This window comes from Pelobates fuscus, chromosome 6, assembly GCF_036172605.1.
Source record: "Pelobates fuscus isolate aPelFus1 chromosome 6, aPelFus1.pri, whole genome shotgun sequence".
Classification (NCBI taxonomy): Eukaryota; Metazoa; Chordata; class Amphibia; order Anura; family Pelobatidae; genus Pelobates; species Pelobates fuscus.
This window is the reverse complement of record NC_086322.1, coordinates 286502005-286526954: the sequence shown is the minus strand read 5'-3', so window position 1 is coordinate 286526954 and position 24950 is coordinate 286502005. Positions and strand designations below refer to the sequence as shown.

Here is a 24950-nt window from a genome sequence, read left to right as displayed (position 1 = left end):
GAGAAGATAAATATAGATTTATTTTTTTTAACGTTTGGTGTGTGTGTGTGTCTCTAAAAATCAGGGAGATAAGAAACAAATTGTGAAAAAAAAATTAAAAGGATACTCCTGGCACTTGAAAATATTTAAAAGGACACTATAGTCAACAGAACAACTACAGCTTAATGTAATTGTTCTGGTGAGTATGGTCAGTCCCTGCAGGCTTTTAAATGTAAACCCTGCCTTTTTCAGAGAAAGACAGTGGAGATGCTTATTGGCCCCCGTCCCGACTCCTTGTTTGAGATCATCAGAATTGATGATTTCAGCTAATCCAACGATTACCTGTGGCTGAGATGATCAATTCTGAAGATGTCGGCCAAGGAGGTGGGGCCGGCATTGGTGGTGGACCCTCGCAGCGCTGGAAAAAAGGTGAGTTTTTTTTTTTTTTTAAATGTATTTAAGGTGCAGTAAGTAAATGGATGGTGCATTAAGTAAAAAAAAAAAAAAAATACAGATTTCTGTGGACCATAATACAATCCTGCACAGCTCTCACAGGCATATATCAAGCTAGCAAATTGAGTTGCTATTTAAAATAAATAAAATTATATATATATATATCATATATGAAAAGCTGCTGTCTCGTTCTAGGGAACAATAAAATAAAATTAAAGTGTGAGCATTGAGCGCCAGTCGAATGTAAATAATATGTATTGTGCTGCTTGGGGCATTGTCTGTCCCTTGGTATGGTGTGTAAAGATGATTATTATTATTATGTAGTTGGTGCATTATATTTAACTCTGCCTTTTGTTGTTTGTAGTCTATGCAAGCAGCTCGATGCCCTACAGATGAACTATCTCTCACCAACTGCGCCGTTGTCAATGAGAAAGATTTCCAGTCTGGCCAGTAAGTGTTCTAGGGATGTCAACACGTAATATTTTATTTTGTATTTCTTGAGTCTAGTCTTTACAGTAGGGTACCCAGCCTTGGCCCCCAAGTGTTGTTAAAGAGGCACTCCACTGCTCAAATAAGAAATAATAATATATAACTGTTAAGTAGATATGCCAATGAAAACATGCATGAAATTAATTCTACAAACGCACTTCAGTTCCGGACCAACCAGATGAATGGCACCAGAAGAAAACAAGGGAGTTTAGCAGATGGACAAAACTTGCATTTTTATGAGTAATTAAAACGAGGGAAGTCAGATTTCCGACACGCTCACCACTGTGATGCAAGCAACACAGGCAGGGGTCCGGTCACCAGTAACCAAAGAATATTGCGTACAGAAGAAAGCTAAGGCCTTAATTACATAGGTAGGCTTAAATAAACCTTCCAGAGAGTTCATAACCCCAATACATGGCTGGTAAGGTCCCTAAAGGGACATCAGCAAATGGAAAGACCTTAAGGATATTGTGACATGTGTCACTGCAATTAACCACTGTTTAGAAGATGTGCCCTACACAGCATAAAGGACCGTGGTTATAAAATTGTATGAATGTTTGTAACTACCTAAAAGTAAAAATGAAGATAAACAAGGCAGAACATTATGGGTAGCAAAATATGTGCTGAATACCTCGACAGTCCCAAATCTGGGAGTGTCTACTAAATACCGCTAGCAAGGGTAAACAAAAACCACCCTCACTTCATATACCTACAGCCACGAGGCCCTATTACCTAGTACAAGCGAACACTGCCTGTATCTATGTAAACTAACTATAAATCGTGTCCATGCCGGCAGTCAAAACTTAGAGAACTGTTCTTGCCCTCGTGAGAGAAAAATGAAAAAAGGGCAGATAGGTGTTTTGGTGTTAACCCACAGTCATCAGGGGCAACATTAAAACCATGTGTAGCTACCTCCATTGTAATTAGCCATGTGTGAAGCAGCCAATCGGAATAAGTCGGAGGCGTGTTTTCATCGGATGCATGTCAAATCAGAAGGCATGTGGGGTGGAGTAAGGGGCGTGCCTGAGAATGACAGACCTTCCACCCAGTGGGTGTAACCTGAAACGCCCTGATGTGTATCTAGTGCCTGCAGCAGCTTATCATTAACATACAATAGAAAAAGGGGTCAGCTAAAGTGTAAATGTTTCATAAGACTCCACAAACCAGCTCAGAAGAATTACATAGGGGCCATGCAATTTGGAAGTGCCACCTATGGATAAAATATACCACCTGCTTAAAAAACAGCCCACAAAGGGGATATTACAGCCCACAAAGGGGATATTAACAGCCACGAGCAATATAAGGGGCAATAAGTGTAAAAAAAAAAAAAAAAAAAAACATCTCCACTTAAATAGCCTTTATACATAAATTGTAATCAGACCCCTCATCCCAACAGTTTACTGTAATAGAATGAGTGAGCGGAGTGTGGCAGAGTGACCTTATTAATTAGTAGGGTGGCACAATGTTGAAAATGTTCCATTCACCTCCAGGCATTGGCAAGTGAAAATTTAGTCCAGGCAGTAGAAATTCAGCTCTGGTGAGTGTGCAACATACTTGCAATGGCAAGTTACTTTTAAGGACTGGCTACTAGTGTAGGACCTATAAGGCCTGGCCTTGGTAAATAAGGTTACTCGTAAGCCAATGGAGTAGCTGTAGAAGAAGGTAAGGAAGCACAGACCTGTTAAGGAGGATACAGGGAGCAGAGTGAACACATTAACATGCTACTGCAATCTACTGCAGGACTCATTGGCATACTGTACAGAAATGACTTTGTATCGTATGTTTTTAGGTTGTGACCTAAAGGGAATTAACACAGTAAACTAGGATACTATATTTAAAAGAAGAAAAACTACCACAACAAGATGACATAGTCTTAAATTAGAGGGGCAAAGGTTTAAAAATAATATCAGGAAGTATTACTTTACTGAGAGGGTAGTGGATGTATGGAATAGCCTTCCAGCTGAAGTGGTAGAGGTTAACACAGTGAAGGAGTTTAAGCATGTGTGTGATAGGCATAAGGCTATCCTAACTATAAGATAAGGCCAGGGACTAATGAAAGTATTTAGAAAATTGGGCAGGCTAGATGGGCAGAATGGTTCTTATCTGCCGTCACATTTTATGTTTCTATGTTAGGTTCGAATTATTACTTACATGCAGGGCTAACATTTTCTTGTTTCCTCAGGCATGTGACCGTGAGAACTTTCCAAAATCACAAGTTCATCTTTACTGTCAAGACCCATCACACTGTGCTGCCAGGAACGATTGCATTTAGCCTTCCCCAGGTACAGATCTTAGTTTCCACGGCTTGTCTTACTCTGTGTCTTCATCAGCTTCTATACTGACATTGTACTAGTATCTTCTCTTAACCTCCATGTGTTTACATGATGGCACCTCGGGGTGTTGCAGAGGAATGACAACGGAATTTTAAAATGGCATGATCTTCTTCTTCTTTTTTTTTATTATTATTTATTTTTATGTTCGAAACATTTTTGGATTCTGTATTCTGATTTGGCACAAATCGCCAAAGGAAATTTTGAGAAATGGACAACTGCTGTGGATAATTTAGTTCAGAGTAGGCAGCTTGGCCAGTTGCAAGATAACTTGTAATCTGTTACAATTTATTCAGATTTTGCTCATTTTGTGAGTTGGTTGACAGCATTGTTCATTGTTTTATTTTATCTTTAATATTTAAAGGAGCACTATAGGCATCCAGACCCCTTCAGCTCATTGAAGTGGTCTTGGTTGCATAGTCCCAGGTCCCTTAATCCTGCAAAGCTAATTATTGCAGTTTTTGATAAACTGCAATAATTAGCTGTGTGGGGTAACCCCACCTCCAGTAGCTGTCGACCAGACAGCCACTAGAGGGACTTCTGGGTCGTTAGGTGACTTTGGTCGCCTAACTGCCGCTGGACGTTCTCACGCTATGCATGAGGACACCCAGCGTTACCTAAAACCCCATAGTAAAGCTTCTTATGGGAAAATCCTAATGCGAGCTTGGCCATTGCTGTACATTAGCATTAGGTCTCCTCTGCCGGCCGACATAAGTGACAGAAAGGGTTATTAACCATGGGGGGGAGGGGTTACTGTTTACAGAGATCTTTTGAAGAGGACCTAATATCTGACATTGTGGCTGTACGAATTTTGTGATCCTTGTCTTAAACCATAGGTGCCTTTGTAGTCCTCTAATTTAGAACGATTTGTGTGGTTGGAATGTTACTATTAATAAAGAACTCTTCTTCTTTTCCCTATTTTAGAGAAAATGGGCTGGTCTCTCCATCGGACAGGATGTGGACGGTAAGAAGATATTTTGCTTAGTGCAATATTAGTAGAAACGTGATCCTTTTAAAATGCATTACCATGCTGTTAATATGGATATACAGATATTTTTGAATTGGCCAAATGGCGATAACTGTTGTAGACAATGAAATGGCAAGACTAGCATACCAGGCAAGTCCAGTAGCCAATAGTCCCATTTCCTTTCTTTAACCCCTTAAGGACCAAACTTCTGGAATAAAAGGGAATCATGACATGTCACACATGTCATGTGTCCTTAAGGGGTAAAAGGCCCTCTTTCTGTAATTAATGTGTGCACACCCCCTCTACCACTAGGGTTTTATTACAATCCTGTAGCTAAGGCCTTTCCTCTTCCAGAGTTTTGAATGCAAGGGCAGTGTGTGGTTACTCGCATCCGTAAGGGGCGCACTTATTAATTTTTTTCTTGATTATGATTCTGAGGCCGTCCTTGGACAACCTGATTATATTTTATCCTTGTTCCTTGCCCTAGCAGTTACCAAAAACTGGTTAATCGGGAACTCCCAGCTAAAAGATTTGGTGACTTCATGATGCTTAAAAACTTAATTCCGTCTAAGACCATAATTAATTTTATATACAGACTGACTGAAACACATCCATTGTTGTTTAACCCCTTAAGGACACGTGACATGTCATGATTCCCTTTTATTCCAGAAGTTTGGTCCTTAAGGGGTTAAAGAGATATTACAGCGGTAACACTCTGATACACACCAAACATTTGAAGCTCCATGAAAACAGAAGGATTTGGGTACAAAGTAGGGATTATCTTTCCTAAAACGAGACACTTGGCAGGTATGGAATGTAATGCCCATGGGTAGGTTATGTAGTGTTCTGCTTAGCAGGGGCAAAGTGTGGCACATAGTAGAGCTGTACAAAGACATGGAGGAATAATGCATGTATGTAGACCCTCAGGACCTAATAATTATATTAAAATTTTTTAAATGAGTCAATGGGGGATTAGCATCCTCCTTTATTACAGGGGATTTTTCTTGTAATAGTAATATTCCACGTTGCCTTTTTATTGCCTATTAACGTGGAGATTCCGCTAATGAATGCGATTCTTCAATGCACTGTTGGCTTTTTTTATTTTATTTATTTTTGTCCTTGGTGAGATGAAAATGATCAGATTTAGCTGAATCTACACATTTTGATAACCTAAATACTGTTTGCTTATGTAAAGAGCTGGCTCTAGACTGACCAGTTTCTAGCACCAGCCTCATCCATCTGAATTGTGCTTGTTTGATTGCGGTATGGAACACAATCTCCAACATAACAGATACAATTTAAATGGTTCTTTCCTGTATTACCCTCGCTAATCCAGCGCTCTCTGCCTCACTAAACCAGAAGCTGTTTTCGACCTTCCATTCAGTAATTGCATCTCTTGGGAGTACTGCAGCACCTCTCTTACTATAAATAGCTCCCCTCGTATGTTTGAACTCCCCTGGAAGGTGTCTGATAGTTTATTAGCTGATCAGCTGGAGAGAAAAAAAAGAAGACATCAACGATTAATTGATAACCAAGGAAAATATTTTATGCACAGTGCCACATTGACCACCTGATTTGAATTTTGTTTTTAATCTTTATTTATATTCTTTACATCTTCTGGACCCCTATCATGTTGATCAGCTGCCTCATCTACGCCTCTCGGTATCCCAGCACCGTGTGAAGGGGATTGCGGCGTTCATCATTGGCAGAGAAATCCTACCATTCCGACACTCCTGCCCAGTTGAATGGATGATTTGTTGCACAGACACTTCTGATGCTGTAATAAATCACAAATCTAAACTGGGACGGCGAGTTGGAGTTGGCAGCGGCAGCTAGTGCTGCGAGACTCCTTCAAGTAATAGATCGCTTAAAATTATGTCGCGGTGCGGTTTGTAAATTATGCATAATTACATCAGCATGGCCTTGCTGCTGTGCGTGGTGACATCACAGATTTGAATACCAATTCAGTATAATCAGTAGCATAATTTTATAGAACTTTTTTTGAATAATAAATATCCAATTATCGAAGTACACACTGACACATGGCACTTATTATGTAACAGACACCGCAGCATCCTTCATTACCCACCTCTTAGATCCACAATTCAGTTTTCCTTAGGGCTCACCAACAGGTCAGTATTTCAGAATATCCCTGTCGATGCTCACATAATTCATTTAATAATAATTCACCTCTGCCAAAACAGGCATTTCATGACTCTGGTCTGAGGATAGGTCTAAAGAAGACTCCTCTAATACATTGGGGAAAGGGTGTCACTTCCACTGTGGAGTGTCAGTTTGCATGCTGGAGGGACATGCAGTTTAAAGGATTAATTAAAGGGCTTGACCTCCAGAGATTCATATTTGCATTCAGAGACCTGTATGCAGCCACTGATCTTCCGTGTTGGCAAATTAGATGCAGATTTTAGTTTTGAACTCTTGCTCTTCCCAAACCCTGGCAAACAGATGGCAGTTTTATCTTCCACATAGAGCTGGTTGTGGGTGACAGATGGTCACGAGTGCAGGAAGAGAACAGATTTTGTATCCTCATGGAGACCTAACATACAGAGTCACGTATATCATCCTGATCTTCGATACAAATATAGATCGATTTTGAGTCCTTGCAAGGTATATATGTATATTGCATGCAGATGGAATAGTTAGGCGTTATCTCCAATTAAAACTTCTGCAAATAAAATGGCAATTAGGATGTACATGTGATGGTCAGTCACAGATACAGGCTGACCAGGACATTGTAACCACTATAACCATTTCATCTCTGTGAATTGGTTATAGTTCCAGTAAATGAAAGACGGCACCAGGGGACTCCAAGCACTAGAACCAGTTCAGTTTTATAAAGCCGATACAGTAATCAGCCAGACAATTTTTACTATTTTGTTTAGCTCACTCAAGTGGTTATTGTGCAATGAGTGCCCTGACGCCCTCCATTGTAAGGAGTAAAACAGTTTTTAAGTGGTTCTCACTTGAGCTCCACTTGGTACTTCTTCCCATCTCCACTAATAAGGCAGGAGACCTAGAGGCTCCTAAGCAGTGCAGGGCTTGGCTCATTGGCTGAGAGTGTCCTTAAGCAGTGCAGGACATAGCTCATTGGCTGAGAGGGTCCTTAAGCAGTGCAAGACTTAGCTCATTGGCTGAAAGTGTCCTTAGGCAGTGCAGGGCTTGGCTCATTGGCTGAGAGTGTCCTTAAGCAGTGCAGGACATAGCTCATTGGCTGAGAGTGTCCTTAGGCAGTGCAGGGCTTGGCTCATTGGCTGAGCATGTCCTTAAGCAGTGCAGGGCTTAGCTCATTGGCTGAGAGTGTCAGCTGATCGCTTTCATCCACTGAGCTAGCTCTGGAGAGTTAATGGGAGGTACTTCCAGCTCTCCTGCTATAGTAGTGGAGTGGGGAGCGGTGCCCAAGGGGTGCAAGGTAAGAATTTGAACCGCTCAAAAATGACTTGATTACCGTATTTATAATGCGGGGGAAAGCAGCGGCACCTTAACCACCACTGCCGATTGTGCTTGGAGTATTTCTTTAAAGGTCATTTTTAGATCGATGTTTGTATCCCAGTATCCTTGCAACATCACATGAATTCCATACAGAGTTGATCAACACAATGGAACTTAAGCAAGCGCTCATGCAATTAAACAAAAGTCACAAATAGTACCTGTGATCTTGCACATTATCCAAAATCACTATAACTATAAAGGCACGCTTAAATAACTTTTTTAGTATCACTCCAAAGGCCATTCAAGTGTAAACTCACCTGCCACATCAAGGTAAAACATCTTAGTCCTACACTAACAATTCACACTTAAATGGCCACTGGAGTGATACTAAAAAAAAATACATTCATAGTGTATAATATTGGTTATGACGTGTACTATAGTCACAGCAGCCGCCCTGGAATAGTGGGTGTTTGAGCGCATAGCCTGTGACATGTCAAGTGGTGAGTCCATTCTAGAACTGAAACCAGTCTTTCATCCTCTCCATTTTTATTTGGCACTCACCGCTCAATGGGAGAATTTGAGACTTCTACACAAATGTGTTTTCAGCAGATTGATTCTGCCGGAAAGAATCTCAGCCGCCCGAGATTTACTTGTGGAATCTTTTTCTTTTTTTCTTTGGCTGATTCTCAAAGGAATTTGATTTGCTCGTACCAGCTGAGACACTTGTGTGCACAAGTCTTGAATGTATTGTTGTATTCCATATATGACATACACACATGCATTCACACACAGTGTGCTCATATGCAGATGTATTCACGCACACAAACCTGCATGCAGAGAAACCTTATGGAGTAAATAACGATCTATAGAATAATTTCACAATTGATGTGTTTCTGGATACTCAGCGGTTAATGATGATTCCCACGGGGATGCTTGCTGGAGACTGAGCACAAGCGGTTTGTTCTTGTCTCTTTCCAGATTTGTCTTGAGTCTCTCTGGTGCCATCTAATGGCTTTCACACTACACAGAGCCCACACATTTTTAGCATTAACCCTGCACATCCCAGCCGTCCAGAGGAATATCCTTCTATTACCACGCCACTGCTTGCTGTAATGATGCTGCAACGTATCTAGTGCCCTGCATCTCTTATCCTGCTTTATTTTTAGATGGGCATGCTTTTTATACACTTTTGGACTATAGACACTGTAGGGGAAGAGGAGGGGGTTATCAAGATAAAACTGGTACTGTTCTGGGTGCAGAGTGTTCCTTATTTGGTATTTTGTCACTAGTACCTGTAGTGCCTTTTATAAGTCTCCCCAACTATTTTAGGTATTTTTAATTTGGTCTATATATTTTATCAAAACCCTCTTAACACCAGACCCTGCTACCCATAGGCACTTACTGTGTTTTTACCTCGTGTTGTTCTTAGAAAGATATTTTTTCTTTTTTGTTTGGTGAAGGGTAAGATGCCTTGCACACTGCTTTAAGGGAATACCCATGTCCTTATCCTGTAAGTAATAATACACAGTCTCCCACCCACAGATCTCTGGGCTGCCCCCCTTCCTCTGCCCACATTCGCTAGCATGACTTGCATGTACGCTGAACTTGGAGACCACATTCCTCTTTGGTTAATTAGTCTTCCTTACTAAAAACTTCTTCTAACATCCAACACTGAGGTGCCAGTAACACCTTTCCTCTTCAAAGTCCCCTTGCCGCCTATATTTTTTTTTTTAATTAGCATTTGTGCCAGTGCCGCACTGCTGCTCCCCCCCCCCTCGCCCCCTACTAACTGCCCTCTGTTCACACCACGCAGATCTCTACCTCTACAAGCTGAGAAGATTCCCACCTCCTTTATCCTTCATTCACACCTGAACGCCATCACATGTTTTTCATTTCTAATCCTATGGATTTGTCTCAAAATAGCGATATATGTATTTAACGCTTTCAGTTACAATGAGGAGAGCTATGCCTCTCCATCAATACAATCTCTCTTGAAGTCTACACAGACCGTCATAAACAGTACACAATCTAAAACATGCTTCAATCAAGAAAATGGCTGCTGATGACTGTCAGAGCTGCAGATGGTCAAGACAGTATTTAAAAAGAACCAAAAGGCATGCCAGTCTGTGTTTGGGTGTTAGTTTATCCGCCATCTTGAATACCTCAGTGGGTAAATTAATCGTTCCCCTCAAACTTCCGCACTGCATAGACAAAGCTGTCAATCAAGGTTTGCTGCAATGTCATAACCATTTTGACACCATAATAAATATCCTGTGTTGCCACTGTGACAGGACCTTCACAATCCAAGAGATAGGGTGTTTTCCCCTATTGCTCCGAGATATTAAAAGGACACTATAGTCGCCTGAACAACTTTAGCTTAATGAAGCAGTTTTGGTGTATAGAACATGCCCCTGCAGCCTCACTGCTCAATCCTCTGCCATTTAGGAGTTAAATCCCTTTGTTTATGAACCCTAGTCACACCTCCCTGCATGTGACTTGCACATCCTTCTATAAACACTTCCTGTAAAGAGAGCCCTATTTAGGCTTTCTTTATTGCAAGTTCTGTTTAATTAAGATTTTCTTATCCCCTGCTATGTTAATAGCTTGCTAGACCCTGCAAGAACCTCATGTATGTGATTAAAGTTCAATTTAGAGATTGAGATACAATTATTTTAGGTAAATTACATCTGTTTGAAAGTGAAACCAGTTTTTTTTGATGCAGGCTCTGTCAATCATAGCCAGGGGAGGTGTGGCTAGGGCTGCATAAACAGAAACAAAGTGATTTACGTAACTCCTAAATGGCAGTGAATTCAGCAGTGAAATTGCAGGGGAATGATCTATACACTAAAACTGCTTTATTTAGCTAAAGTAATTTAGGTGACTAGTGTTCCTTTAAGTTTTCGTCCAAGGCTGCTTTCTTTAGGAAGACGTTAAAATCAACTGCTTTTCCTGCTTTATACCCAATCTTTGCACAGCTTGTAATGTATTAAGAATTAAATACAACACACTAATCCCCCCTTGAACCAAAGTGTATTAATCAAAAATAAAGGTATCCGTTTTTCCTAATGTAGCTATTAGAGAACTTTTCTAATATTTGTGTTGGGAATCCACAATTCTCTCCTGGTGACTTGTGAAAGATGTGAAGATGATAATGTATTCAGTGATACACTGAGTTCTGTAAAATAGGAGATTAGAACCTTGAAGTATTAAAAAGAGGAATTCTCAATCAGAACAATCAAATTACTAGTTAAAAAAAGAAACAACAAAAAAACAGACACGCTTTATGCACATGATTACATCTAATCAATATTGAAACAAACTTTGAGGCGCTTGGGATGTTAACATGCAACTTAGGAAGTAACAGGACATGTCTTCTGAGAGCCAGGGGGTGGAGTAACATGGTTAATTTATAAACGTGCCAATTTGAATTGACGTCTGTAAAATGAAAAAAAAAGACACACTCTTCACATATAAAGCACTTCAGAAAACCAAAGTGCTTTAGTGGTCTGTAGTATCCATCCATTTAAATAGTAATCAATTTCAGGAACACGATAGCTTTAAGAATACAAACCTTTATTCCTAACGCTATAGTTTTCTCTGCTTTGTTCAGATTCTGGGGCCCACTTGACTCTAAATGAAAACTGGAATAAAGAGTATTACTTAGCTTTTTTTTTTCCAGCGTCAAGATAGTCTTAGCAGTCTCTCAATCCACCTTCCGCAACATCACGCCAACGCTTCTGAACGTCCAATCCAATGCTCCTCATACAGGAGCGCTGGGGATGAACAGTTTGACTCCGTTCTCACTGCCAAAGTGCCTCTGGTGGAAGACTGCCACTAGAGGTGTGTTTAACCCTTTAACGTAAACATGATAAGCTGTATCTACTAAATGGCAATGCTTTATATAATCGGGTTAAAACTACACTTTCCCCAATCATTTTTCTTTAAAGGGATGCTTACATGCTGTTAATGCATTTTTTGGTTAGGTTTTCTGACGTGTTCTGTTTTTTTCCTTCGGTTTCTTTCCTCCCAACATCCCTTAGTGATCAATCTCCCAGGAGGCATATCTTTCCGAAAGAAACATAGTTCCTTGTGACGCAATGAAAGCATGTTTATTTTTTTTTTTTTAAATAATGTTCTTCCATGTCCTCATGTGACTCAGAGTTCCAGTGGGAATTTGAAACTTACTAATTGCTCTAGTCAAACATGGTTGTAGTAGGTGGCGGCAAAATCTAATTTCTTGCTTTCAATTTTTTACTCAGGAATTCAAGAAATAGAACAGTAGTTAATAATTGAAATGGGTCTCAAATAAGAATTGAGTCAAAAAGTGTACGTGTCTTCAGACCAAATAATGCATGTAACGATATGAGGTACCTGTCAGGTATATTTTTTGTATTATTCTATTATTCTACGTGTGTTCACTTGCACAGTTAACATGAGAAAGACCTCCCCCAGACCAAGAGCCTCTAGGTTTGGTCAATGGAGTTTTTCTGATTCTGTTAATCTCGATATGGCAGGGTTTGTATGAAAAGTAGTTCAGCTCCCGGTTGCAGTTCCATTCATCAAAATAAATTGTATCCCGAGTTTGTAACGGGTTTAGTGTGTCTTTTTATGATGATACTTTTTTTTCTCCTCCCTTATTCCATATAAGTTGTATACCAGAGACCAGAATGTGTGTACATAAATATAAACCGTATTTGTTCGTGCAAGTGGGTTACCTTAAGCACCATAACCACTAAAGCATTCTGCGAATTCAGCCTATGATTAATGTCCAAACTTGGTATGAGCTGGTACAATAACCCAGAAGTATGCAAACATGTCAGTTCATACCAGTTTACCATCGGACTATATCAGGGGGCTTCTGGTGCTATAGCCACTACAGTTTGCAGAAGTGGTTATGGTGCTTTGTGTCAATTTAATTACATAATCGTACAGATGTAATACTGATCCGAAGGACTGTTCAATGCAGTAAACACTCATCTGGATAAAAGCCATCTGAGTTAAGAACATTATTCAGAACTGGGGTGATCAACCTCCTATCTCCAGATGCTGTTGGACTACATTACCCAGTATTACCAACTGAATAAACACAGACATTCTAGCTTTACATGGGATAACTTTAGTAACGATAGTGCTTTATTGAAACCGCTGATTAAGGGATTTATGTGTACATGTATAGCTCTGGTGGTAGCAGTTCCAACTAACATCATAATCCATTTAACCGGCTTTGTGGCATTCACCAATTTGGATTGATGGTTACAGCAAGCCTATGTAAAGTTTGCTATATCTGATTTGGGCTTTATGGTCCACTGTTTTGTGAATATTCTTCTGTAAGAGTATATTTTGAATTGCTTGTTCTCTGCCTCCCTCCACCCGTAGTGTCGGTTTACAACTTCGACAAGACAAAGCAATGCATCGGCACTATGACCATAGAGGTGGACTTCTTGCAAAAGAAGAGTGTGGACTCCAATCCATACGATACAGATCGAATGGCAGGAGAATTTATCCAGCAGTTCAACAATCAAACCTTCTCCATCAGCCAGCAGGTATGTCCAGACTAGCTATGTAACCGGTGAATAACAGAGTTTTAATTTTCTAGTAATTACCAGACAATCTGCACTACAGTGAACCTGAAAACATCAGATGTTAAACCAAATGACTAGACAAGGTGATTTGAGACTCCTCTCCGAAGTTGGGAACGAATAGAGTAATCCTTTAATAAAAGCATAATAATATATAAAATATGAACTAATAGTAGTAAAGACCGAACGATAGATGTAGAGATAGAAAGGCTAGGTGGTCACAAAGGCAGAAATTTATGGGAAAATAAAATAAAACCGCAGCTCAGGTGGCTTTCTGAATTTGGAGACCACACAAGGTCAGCAGACCAGAATTATACTGTGATAGCAAGTTGCACAGCAATGTACAATATGGTAGGTTCCAAATAACGTTACTGTTTGCTTAGAGCTACAGGTCTAGTGTCTACGTTTCACGAATACGTTCTCTCCTTGACAGCTTGTGTTTACGTTTAATGACAAACTGTTTGGGCTGGTGGTGAAAGACATCGAGGCTATGGATCCAAGCATTCTTAAGGGAGAACCCTCGGTGGGCAAGAGACAGAAGGTGAGTTATGAGTACAATTCTGGCCAAATACTTTAAATGGAAGAAAGATAACACACAACTGGACCGCGATGCGTGTTTAACATTAACACTCTACTCATTTTACACTTGCATATATCTAGCCCATTTTATGTTTAAAAATAAAAACCCCAACAACTACCCAAAAGCAAGCAGGCAGTATTTATGAGAACTAAATATTAAAGGTAAACTATATAGTAAAAAATTTTTTTTTATATATATATATATATATATATATATATATAAACATTCCGTCTGTGTTGGTGTGTGTTCAGTTAGAATTATGGGCCTCTCTTTTTAGGTCACACTAAGCAATATAACCACTCCTGCAGTCTGTAGTGGTTATAGCACCAGAAACCCCCTGATGCAGTCCGATAGTAAACTGTCAATTACACCCTGATTAAATATTAAAGTTTACCTTGAATCCAGCCGCATGATCCACAGCCTGGACCTACTTTCACACAGCAATGACGTCTTCTCTTCGTTCTCATAGAGCAACGTTATTGGACCTGTGGTGCATTCGCTGCGATATGTTAACCTAATGCTTCTCATAGAGAAGCATTGATTGATTGTTTGACATACTCGTGCAATGTGTGAGGATATCGAACGTCTAAAACAGAGTCAAACTCAGTCATGGAAGAGGTAGCACCATCTATTGACTTTCATGGTTACAGCCACTTGTGGTGTGTTTAGCCTCACAATGTAAACAATACTGTATCTCCAAAAAGGCAATATTTTATATTGGGGAGCAAATTGGAAGGAGCACTGCCCCCAAGACAAATTCATTTAAATGCAGTGGTGTGGGTGTTTATAGTGTCCCTTTAAAGGTAAACTCCAGTGCCAGGAAAACAATCCATTTTCCTGGCACTGCCGGTCCCCTCTCCCTCCCAATCCCCGGTTGCTGAAGGGGTTAAAACCCCTTCAGTAACTTACCAGAGGCAGCAACATGTCCCACGTCGCTGCTTCTTCCTCCGCCGCCGCTCCTCCCTGTGATTGCGTCGGCCAGTGGGCGAGACTGATCCCGCCCACCGGCCGGGGAGACCTAATGCGCATGCGCGGCAATGCCGTGCATGTGCATTAGCGTTCCCCATAGGAAAGCATTGAAAAAATGCTTTTCAATGCTTTCCTATGGGGAAATGAGCGACGCTGGAGGTCCTCACACAGCGGGAGGACGTCCAGCGACGCTCTAGCACAGGTTATCTGTGCTGTGGACAAGGAAGTGCCCTCTAGTGGCTGTAGACAGCCACTAGAGGTGGAGTTAACCCTGCAAGGTAATTATTGCAGTTTATAAAAAACTGCAATAATTACAGTTGCAGGGTTAAGGGTAGTGGGAGTTGGCACCCAGACCACTCCAATGGGCAGAAGTGGTCTGGGTGCCTGAAGTGTCCCTTTAACCCCTTAAGGACACATGACGTGTGTGACACGTCATAATTCCCTTTTATTCCAGAAGTTTGGTCCTTAAGGGGTTAAGGAGAAAGGCCTAGGTGTATATTAGGATGTTCACATCAAACTCAATTCCATTTGTTCCATTATACCTATTGTTATTTGATGTCTACATTTAGTCTTTCTGCCTTTGTCTTCAGATTGATGTGGGGCTGGTGGTAGGCAACAGCCAAGTAGTGTTTGAGAAGGCAGACTCTTCATCACTAAACCTCACAGGTGAGTTTACCTTGAATTCATTTATAAGTGTATTCTGTGATTTTGCTGGAAGTGTATGCTTGCCTTTTTAATGTTCTAGGTCAATGTATTTGAAACATTCCTTTGATTTAACTCCTTAAGGACCAAACTTCTGGAATAAAAGGGAATCATGACATGTCACACATGTCATGTGTCCTTAAGGGGTTAAAGGGACACTTCAGGCACCCAGACCACTTCTGCCCATTGGAGTGGAACTCATAATATAAAGACGTTTCCATTAAAGGGACACTATAGTCACCAAAACAACTTTAGCTTAATGAAGCAGTTTTTGTGTATAGATCATGCCTCTGCTGTCTCACTGCTAAATTCTCTGGCATTTAGGAGTAAAATGACTTTTGTTTCTGTTTATGCAGATGTAAAAGTTTGTATCTCCTGCTCTGTAAATTGAACTTTAACTACAAATAGGAGGCTCCTGCAAGGTCCGTCACGCTATTAACAGAACAGGAGATAATAAATTTTAAATTACACTGAATTTGCAATAAAGGAAGTGTAAACAATAGATGACTCTTTGCAGGAAGTGTTTAGGAAGGCTGTGGATGTCACATGCAGGGAGGTGTGACTGGGGCTGCATAAACAAAGGGATTTAACTCCTAAATGGCAAAGAATTGAGCAGCGAAACTGCAGGTGCATGATCTATACACCAAAACTGTTTCATTAAGCTAAAGTTGTTATGGTGACTATAGTGTCCCTTTAATGGAAACGTCTTTATATTATGAGTTTCATTATCTTTTTCCTATATGTGCGAATTAGACTAGCAGTACACATATGGTTATAGGTCTTGCTTCGTCCATTATATTCCATTGATTTAAATAAAACTTTTGTTGTATAGTTCATACAATACCCCAGCTCTGCTCCCATCTGCATTTTCCCTGTTTTTTTACAGCAGTCTTTAGCCATGTGCTCTTGTGTGTTTTTAATAAAATGTAGAACACTGAATTGAAGTGATCTGAAAACCAAGTTGCAAAATTCAGGACAAAATAGCCAAGATGTGATTGAACTCAAATACTTTTTCCACAGTGGCACTTTTTTGCCTCAATTTTGCAATTTGGCTTTCAATGGGCTACAATGTAGTGCCTTCTGTTTTTATATTGTATCATAGAAGCGTGGCAAAATCTAGAATCTTGTTTAGAAAATCTAGAGAACTGAACAATTGGCCATCTACTTCTAGGCAGTATTCACTGGATAATCGTGTTTTATTAATCAGAATAATTGCTTGCCTGAATACTGAAAAAAGACTGCGTTAGCCAGGATTTCCAGTAGAGGGCGCTCAATACCCATGGATACCTTCACTGCCGGTTGTTCGCATAACTAAGATAGATACTAAAAGAAATGGCTTCTTTTTTTTTTTATTTAAATTTGGCCGATCATCCACAGAAAGTATAGTTGACACTGGCAGTTTCAATTAGGTGAAGCTGTGTTATCGAAACTCCCATATATGGATTTGCAGTCTGCCTCTTCCAAAATGGCTGCCTCATTAAATCTGTCTGAACGCTGAGGATTGTGGCATGCCACCTGTAGCATCATGGGAAAACATACATGATCCAATTTGGAAACCTTGGTGATTTGTGCCCTAAATTGAATAAAGAAATAAAAATATATATATATACACCTATGGACTCTTTGCACCTTAACCACTGTAATACGCTTTAGTAACTCTGTCTCGCAGCCTCTACAACTATGTTTTTAGCAGAATGTTAAACATTGCTGTTATACGGCAGTATTTTACATTGTCAGACACAAATTGCAGCAAGTGGGCACCAATACTGCATTAACAGGTAGTTTTTTTTGCTGCTTAAAAGTGTTCCTTTAAGTGCACGGCTTTCCATGTTTTTATTCTTTTTGTTTGTTATTATCATCATATGGTAAATGAAGATCCAATATCTCAGTATATTATTGATTGTTAAACATTCAGCTGACTCAGCGTCTCAAGGCAGGTGACAACAGCTGTAATGTCAAAGATTGGCTATAACATCTGTATACTGCCCCCTTCTGGTACCTTTCACTTATGCACACTTTCTTTTCTTTTAGGCAAGTCAAGGACCAAGCAAGGACGTCAGTCTATTATCAACCCAGACTGGAACTTTGAGAAAATGGGGATAGGAGGTCTGGACAAAGAGTTTTCAGATATCTTCAGACGAGCTTTCGCCTCGCGTGTATTTCCACCTGAGATCGTAGAGCAAATGGGTGAGAATAGAAGGATTTGTTAAGAATTAAAGCCAAACTTTTTTGTATTTCTAACAACTGCATTCATCAACAAAGCCATGGCTACACGCTTCAGTCACTGGCATGGCCATATCACACACATACGCTATTCCGATTTAGGGTATGACACAAAATTAGTGAATGTTTGTGAGGAAGAGGTTAAGTGCATGCATAAAACATAATCTAAGCGGAGATGGACCAGTAGAAACGGGTTCGGAATTGACTGACCTCTTTAAGGGAAGATCCGCGCTTGCAATTATCCTCCTATTTGTTTTAGTTTTTTTAACTATAAAGTCCAAGGCATAGAAAAAATAAATGTCTGCAGGCTCTGCTGTAATTTCAAACTAAGAAGTGAATGAGTCAATCCTAATGCTTCCTTTGTTTTTTAATTGTAGCTGAGCATATCACATTAAATCAAAAGGGGTTTATGGAACACGTAGTTCAGCAATTGACAGTAATTCCATTCTTCAGATAAGATTGGTGGAACTGTTGCACAGGCTAATAGCGGCTACACCAGCTTGCTGATGGCTCCATTTATTGTTTTGCGAATATCGCTAACGACGCATCTGTGTAGTTCAGGTTCTCTTCTAGTATGTTGCACCTTTTATACACACACACACACACACAAACAAGATTTACATGAACAAAACGTACTGGAATAGGAAAAAACAGACAAACAAAAGGCAAGTGCATTAACCTCCTAAGAGCCAATGACAAGTCTTGTTGTCATTACAATGTGGTCTTTGATCATCCTATGCTGGGACTGTCTGTAAGCTGTGTATATTTACAGTAAAGGTTATTAAGCCATTCCATGCCTTTAATATTGGTGCAAATCCACCACATTCTCACTCAGGATGTGTGTTTCTTGTACATTCATACCTGGGCACCAGGTAAAGGTCAGATTCTAAACGGATTAGCCGAGATGACAGGCAACCTCATCTCCTAGCCCACGGCTGTCAGCACTGCTAAGTAATTCAACATGTTTTAGCATCTGCAAAAGGCCAAACCCCCCACTCCTTCCCCCCTCTCCACCTTTAGACTGATGGTTACCTTGTAAGTAGTTACTCTTAAATACACAACCACATGGATTGATTTAAATCCGAGGCATGGACTTTCACTCAGGGCAAGAAGTACATCTACAAGTATAGCTATCCGCACTGTTGTTATAGTCCATAACATTTCAGAATTAAGAATCCTATCATAACTTTTAAAACCAACTACTATCCACGCTCTTGCCGTGTGGCCAGGACAAGGGTCAGCACAAAACATTTGTGAATTTGTAGTGTTAATGCTGGATTTATTTTGAATTGTTGGGGTTCGTACCAGTTTTTTTTTTTTTCTTCTTCTTTTGGAAGGACTGGGTGTGGGTTTGTACGAGTTGCCTAAATTCCACATTCTTCCCAACAGGATGCAAACACGTGAAGGGTATTCTTTTGTTTGGGCCTCCTGGTTGTGGTAAAACCCTCATGGCCCGACAGATTGGAAAAATGTTAAATGCCAGGGAGCCTAAAGTAGTGAACGGTCCGGAAATCCTGAACAAGTACGTGGGGGAATCTGAGGCCAATATCCGCAAGCTGTTTGCTGACGCAGAGGAAGAGCAAAGAAGGGTAAGTGATGATGTCCATGTCGAACGAAAAATTGTCAGGCAAAATGGATGGTGTCAGTGTTAAATTATTTTCGAGCAATTTACACTGATGGTCCGTGACTTCCCATAGCTCTGCACACTGGAGGCATACCAATTCATACCAGCAATGAGCATTGTGAGCTGCCTATTGCTGCTCATGTTAATGCTTACCCATTAGCCCAAGCAACACAGAGGGGATAAGCTGCTGGGGACTCTCGTTTAGCATTAAAACATGAATGGAAGCATACCGCCAGGAGACTCCAGACTGCTTTAACAAGATAAAGCGGCCACAGTGTCCCTTGAACTCTGTAGCTCCAAACAGCCTGCTTCTCTTTCTTTGTTTGCTGGAAGTGAGTTGAAGCCAAACCCTTTATTTCACCCTTTCACAGTGGTTTGAATGGTGATCTACGACCAGAGCTAGCGGATTGCCAAGCCCAAGAGTGATAGGACCAGAAGATGTTAAATCTTATTGTAACTTTACAAAACGGAGTAGACTGCAATAGAAATTGGTACTTTTAGGAATTAATCTTGTTGCTCCCTGTCCCAGTCAACCAGTCCTTTTACTTCCTTGTTTGTTTAGCTTAGTGAAGCCAAATTCAGGAGGCAGCGCATGCTCAGAGCACCTGCCTGGCAAAAACTCCTCATTGAGCTACATTGGAAAGTCTGTGATTGGACAGCCACAGAAAGTCTGGGCGGGGTTACGAGGGGAAGACTTTAGACAAGTGATCTGCATCTTTTTCAAGTAGTTTTTAGATCAACCCCAAATAGAAAAAATGCATCATTAAGGGAACATGTAGCATTAGGAATGCAAATCTATATTCCTAATGTTACAGCTGTGATGCACCTAATTAATTAAGTACCTACCATTGGAAAAAAATATATAAATATATTGATCACCCTTTCTCTAGTGCCAAGTCTCCCCCAGGATAACCGGCTAATCCAATGCTCCTCATAGAAGAACATTGGGCAACGTAGCCACCTGTGTGCCGACCGACACAGCACTGCGCATGCATGCCTGACATCACAATATGTTACGATATAAGAGTTCTGCTTCCAAGCCTTCTATTTGGTGAAATAAAGCATTTTGCGGGGTGGTATGGTGTGGGGAGGGGGGGAGGGAGGGATGCAGGACTACAAGGATTTAACATCATCAATAAGGTGAACTTAAAGTGCCTTCAGTGTTCCTTTCAATGTATCATGTTTTCATTGGGGTTAATTGTATGAAACAATGATTGTTTTTGTTTTCATTTTTTTGGACAGACAAGTGTCCCTTTAACAGCGTAACAGCTAGTAAAATGTGATATTGTGTATATTCTACTGCTGATTTTCTGTTTTCGATGTGGATAACCCTCTCCATTTTCATTCAGTTGGGTGCCAACAGTGGGCTGCATATCATCATCTTTGATGAGATAGATGCCATCTGCAAGCAGAGAGGAAGCATGGCGGGGAGCACTGGCGTCCATGACACTGTTGTCAACCAGTTGCTATCTAAAATTGATGGCGTGGAGCAGCTCAATAACATCCTAGTTATAGGTAAGATAAGTTCCAGCCTGAGGCAGTGCTTCGCTCTCTACATAAAGTACGCAGTACTGCTCCTTATTACTCTAACTTTTGTTTGCCGTGCAGGAATGACCAACAGGCCGGATCTGATTGACGAAGCTCTGTTAAGACCTGGGAGGCTGGAGGTGAAAATGGAGATCGGTGAGTGGAGTAAACTGTCTAACTATATCGCGTTAAAACTGCCTTCCAAGCAATGTTTTAAACTGGCCAATAAAATGCAATATGATAGCGTAGGGAACCACTAAATCAGGAGAAAAAAAACATATACACGGAATGCGTTAGATGTGTTTTTAGGGTTTTTTTGGTTGTTTTTTTTGTTTTGTTTTTTGCAGAAAAATGTTGGACAGACTAGTGCAGAAGATTAGCCAAGCTGCGGCACCAGGAACCGGCTTTAGGCACCAGAAGAGGCCATCTCTTCTGTGTGGTGTTGTTTTTGTTTTTTTTTTCTTCAAACTGTACTGAAACAATAATATTGCTACTTCCTCTATTGTTTACCTACAATCCTGTCTTGCGCTTTGAGTTTCCCTAATTTTCTGCTGTTCCTGTTACTTTCTTAGGTCTGCCAGATGAGAAGGGGCGTCTGCAAATCCTGCACATCCACACTGCGCGCATGAGGGAGCACAGTCTGCTCTCCACGGATGTGGACATACCAGAACTTTCTGTGGAGACCAAAAACTTTAGTGGGGCTGAACTGGAAGGGCTGGTGAGGGCCGCGCAGTCCACTGCCATGAACAGACATATTAAGGTAGGGTATACTGAAAACACACAGCTTTTACTTCTGGAAATCTTAAACGAACGATTATGGGATGACCTCTAGGAGATTATTTAATAAACCAGAAATTGTGGAGAATTTCCTAGGGCATTGCACATTTTGGGCCAAAGATATATGAATTGGACAACCACAATCCCACAAATCATACCAACACACACGCACAGCCAGCCAGCACCAAGAATTTGCACATTATACCAACACACACACACACATGGCCAGCACCAAGAAGTTGCAAATCATACCAACACACAAACAGCCAGCTCTACAAACCTACATTAACACAAGACACAAGACACACACATGCACAACCTGCACCACAAACATGCACACATGGATAGTACCACAAACCTTCACAGCGTTGGAAGACACATGCACAGCCAGAACAATAGTCCTTCGTTACTGGATTTGTATGGGAAGAATGTGAACCATTTTATGCCCGACACAAGCTCTGGGATGTGTCTGTAACATATTGTGCTTCTACAGGGATAAGGAGGAAACTATACAAGTGGGGGTAATAAACCATGGCATGCTAAGTGTTGCTTTTTCTATTTTCAGCATAGAGATGACAGTGTGTGTTGGGAGGTATAGTTCTATTAAGCGTAGCTAAAGAGACACTGAGTGGGTGTTTATAATCCATACTTGTCTGTTTTTTTTCCCCCAAATTCCTATTAAAGACCTGTCACATTTTCTCCTCTGCTTTTCAACACCCTCTAATACGATATCACCAGCCTGGCCTTACCAGCTGGACGAGTGCAGAGGGAACTTGCTGTACTTAACCCTTCTTGTCTTAGGAGAGACTTGGAAGGCACATGTTATTGCAGCTGGCAGCCTGCTGATGAATCCATTGTACCTTTTCTAAATAAATGGAGCTTTTACTCTGTCGTTACTGAATACGTCTCCCTGCACGAGTGAGCTAAACCAGTTCATACAGGCGTCTTCTACAATGGATTAAATTACATTTAAAATGTAACCTTTATTTACCTCTAGTCAAACATTCCTAACACAGGCCCTTTTAATTTCCATGTCATTTGCCCCTTGTTTAATTTCACTAGCCCACTCCATAATCATCTCAATACTCGCACACAGACCATACGCACTCTCCAAGTTTCTTGACCCTTTTCTTCCCCTGCTCGGCCACTAGCCCACTTCCTCCTCTTATTACTCTATTTTCACTCCCTCTAGTAACTGACTGTCACCCTCTCTTGCCAGAAGCTCACTCCTTTTCACAAACACCAATAGTCTGATCTCTCCCCTCCCAATCCAATAGTTATCTCACTTCAAACCAAAACCCTACTGCCACCTTAGGATAGTTTAATTTTTTATGCAGCCACGTTTTGTTAGTTTACCTTTAATTGTGGAAAGATTTCATCACTCATGTTTAGTAGCATGACCGTATCCATATGGAGCTCTGTTTCAGCTAGATAGTTCTGAATAGCAAGGCTCATTTGCTATTACATCAATTTTTTTTGTTTTTTGTTTGTTTATATATATATTGTTTATATATATATATATATATATATATATATATATATATATATATATATATATATATATATATATATATATATATATATCAATAGAAAGGAGTGCACTCAAGAGGACTTCTTAGAAAAAATCTGTTCAGTTTATTTTGCAAACGTGCAAACATTCAAAGACGATCAAGTCGACGTTTCAGTCCTCGAAGGACTTTTATCAAGACAGTGAATAGCGGGAAAAATAGTGATTTCAATACGGTGAAGCAGAGTGCACTCCTTTCTATTGGTTTACATTAACGGCTGAGGCAGCACCGAGGCAAGCACAAGACTGGAAAATTGAGTGCGGGACATCCGATATTTTCATTACCCAAGAGAGCTCGTATAGCCAGGGCTCATTCCACGCACCAGACCCAGGAGAGTTACGTTTTTCACAAGGATTTTATTTATGGAGGAATTCTTGACCAGAGCAGGAGCGTTTGCAGATCATGCTGAGGTGCTGCAATTTTCTGAAGCAGAAGCAGCAGCCATACTTTGGCCCCAATCTGACTCGGACCTACCTGTCTCATCTGAACCACGGGACATCGTAAGAGAATTGCAAAAGCTGAAACAAAGACAAATAGATCTTGAATTACACGCTACTTACCTTTCAGACTATTACCGCATGAAAAAAATCCCCAGAGGCTTTCGGATTAAGAATGTTCCTACTATCGGAAGGAATAACCTCGAGGTCTGTCGTAAGTGGATCGGCATATTGAATAAATGTTCCTTAGATTTAATGTTGGTCGGGGGCGTGGCCTAACTACAGAAGCGGACGGTCGCAGGTCTGCCGAGCTCCGGGCCTGACAGCGAGAAAAACCTACTAAAAACCCATATAATCGAGCTAAACCCGACCCGAACAGCCCCAGCTGCTTCGCCCGACGGGATGGGGCGAAAAACGAAAAAACTGAAGCCTGACAAAATCAAACCGGGCACACATATTGGAGAGCTGTGGCGGAAGGCCCAAGAAGCCTCCACCCTCAACATGGCGTCCCTCCATGGGGGATGCTCAGACTTTTACAGTGATTCATCAGAGGAGGCAGAAGAGGAGCCCACACAGGCCGCCCTTCAATCGCCTCTGACCCGACAACAGCCCCCTCCGCCTACCGCTACCCCTACACCGGTTAGCATGGAGGCCATCAGAGAATTAATGGCCGACCACCATAAAAAAATATCGGCGGACGTGGCCTCGATTCGGGACACTCTGACGGGCCTCAGCGGACGTCTCGGGGCTGTGGAACACACCGCGCAAACCCAAGATGCACAAATCAAGGAATTACAACAGGAGGTCAAGGCGCTGCGGAACATGTCTACGCAGAATGACCTACGATATGCTGAAATGGAGGATAAGCGTCGGCTGAAGCACCTCAAGATAAGAGGCATAGCAGACACTATAACGGACTCTGAATTGCCCCATTTTGTACGAAGGCTCCTCTCAGTACTGCTTAACCCAAAGCAAGCCAAAATGGTGGCGCTGGATGAAATGTTCCGCATCCCAAAACCGGCTAAGGCCCCGGAATCAGCCACCCGGGATGTAATTCTGCAGTTTCAAGCTCAAAAAGACAGGACCGCAATCCTGACAGCGGCCAGGGCACAATCGACCTACCCCTTCGAGGGCATGACTTTAACATTTTATGCGGATCTCTCAGGGGCAACGCTAGCCTGGCGGAGATCCCTGCACCAGCTCACATCACTCCTACGGGAGCAACATATCAAATATCGATGGGGCCCAGCTCACACTCTGCTAGTTACGAAGGGCGATGATACGCACAAGCTACACAGC

General features: G+C 41.1%; 1 protein-coding gene across 1 annotated transcript in view; it reads left to right on the top strand.

Annotated features, from left to right (window-relative positions):
• NSF (N-ethylmaleimide sensitive factor, vesicle fusing ATPase) overlaps positions 1–24950 on the top strand; it is a 68461-nt gene that overhangs the window by 23291 nt on the left and 20220 nt on the right. The window contains exons 2-12 of the mRNA XM_063459374.1: positions 797–882; positions 3104–3203; positions 4176–4215; positions 13042–13208; positions 13678–13785; positions 15384–15459; positions 17527–17682; positions 19108–19307; positions 20692–20857; positions 20951–21025; positions 21442–21629. Of these exons, the coding sequence (XP_063315444.1) occupies positions 797–882; positions 3104–3203; positions 4176–4215; positions 13042–13208; positions 13678–13785; positions 15384–15459; positions 17527–17682; positions 19108–19307; positions 20692–20857; positions 20951–21025; positions 21442–21629 (1362 nt within the window). The remainder of the gene's footprint in view (positions 1–796; positions 883–3103; positions 3204–4175; positions 4216–13041; positions 13209–13677; positions 13786–15383; positions 15460–17526; positions 17683–19107; positions 19308–20691; positions 20858–20950; positions 21026–21441; positions 21630–24950) is intronic.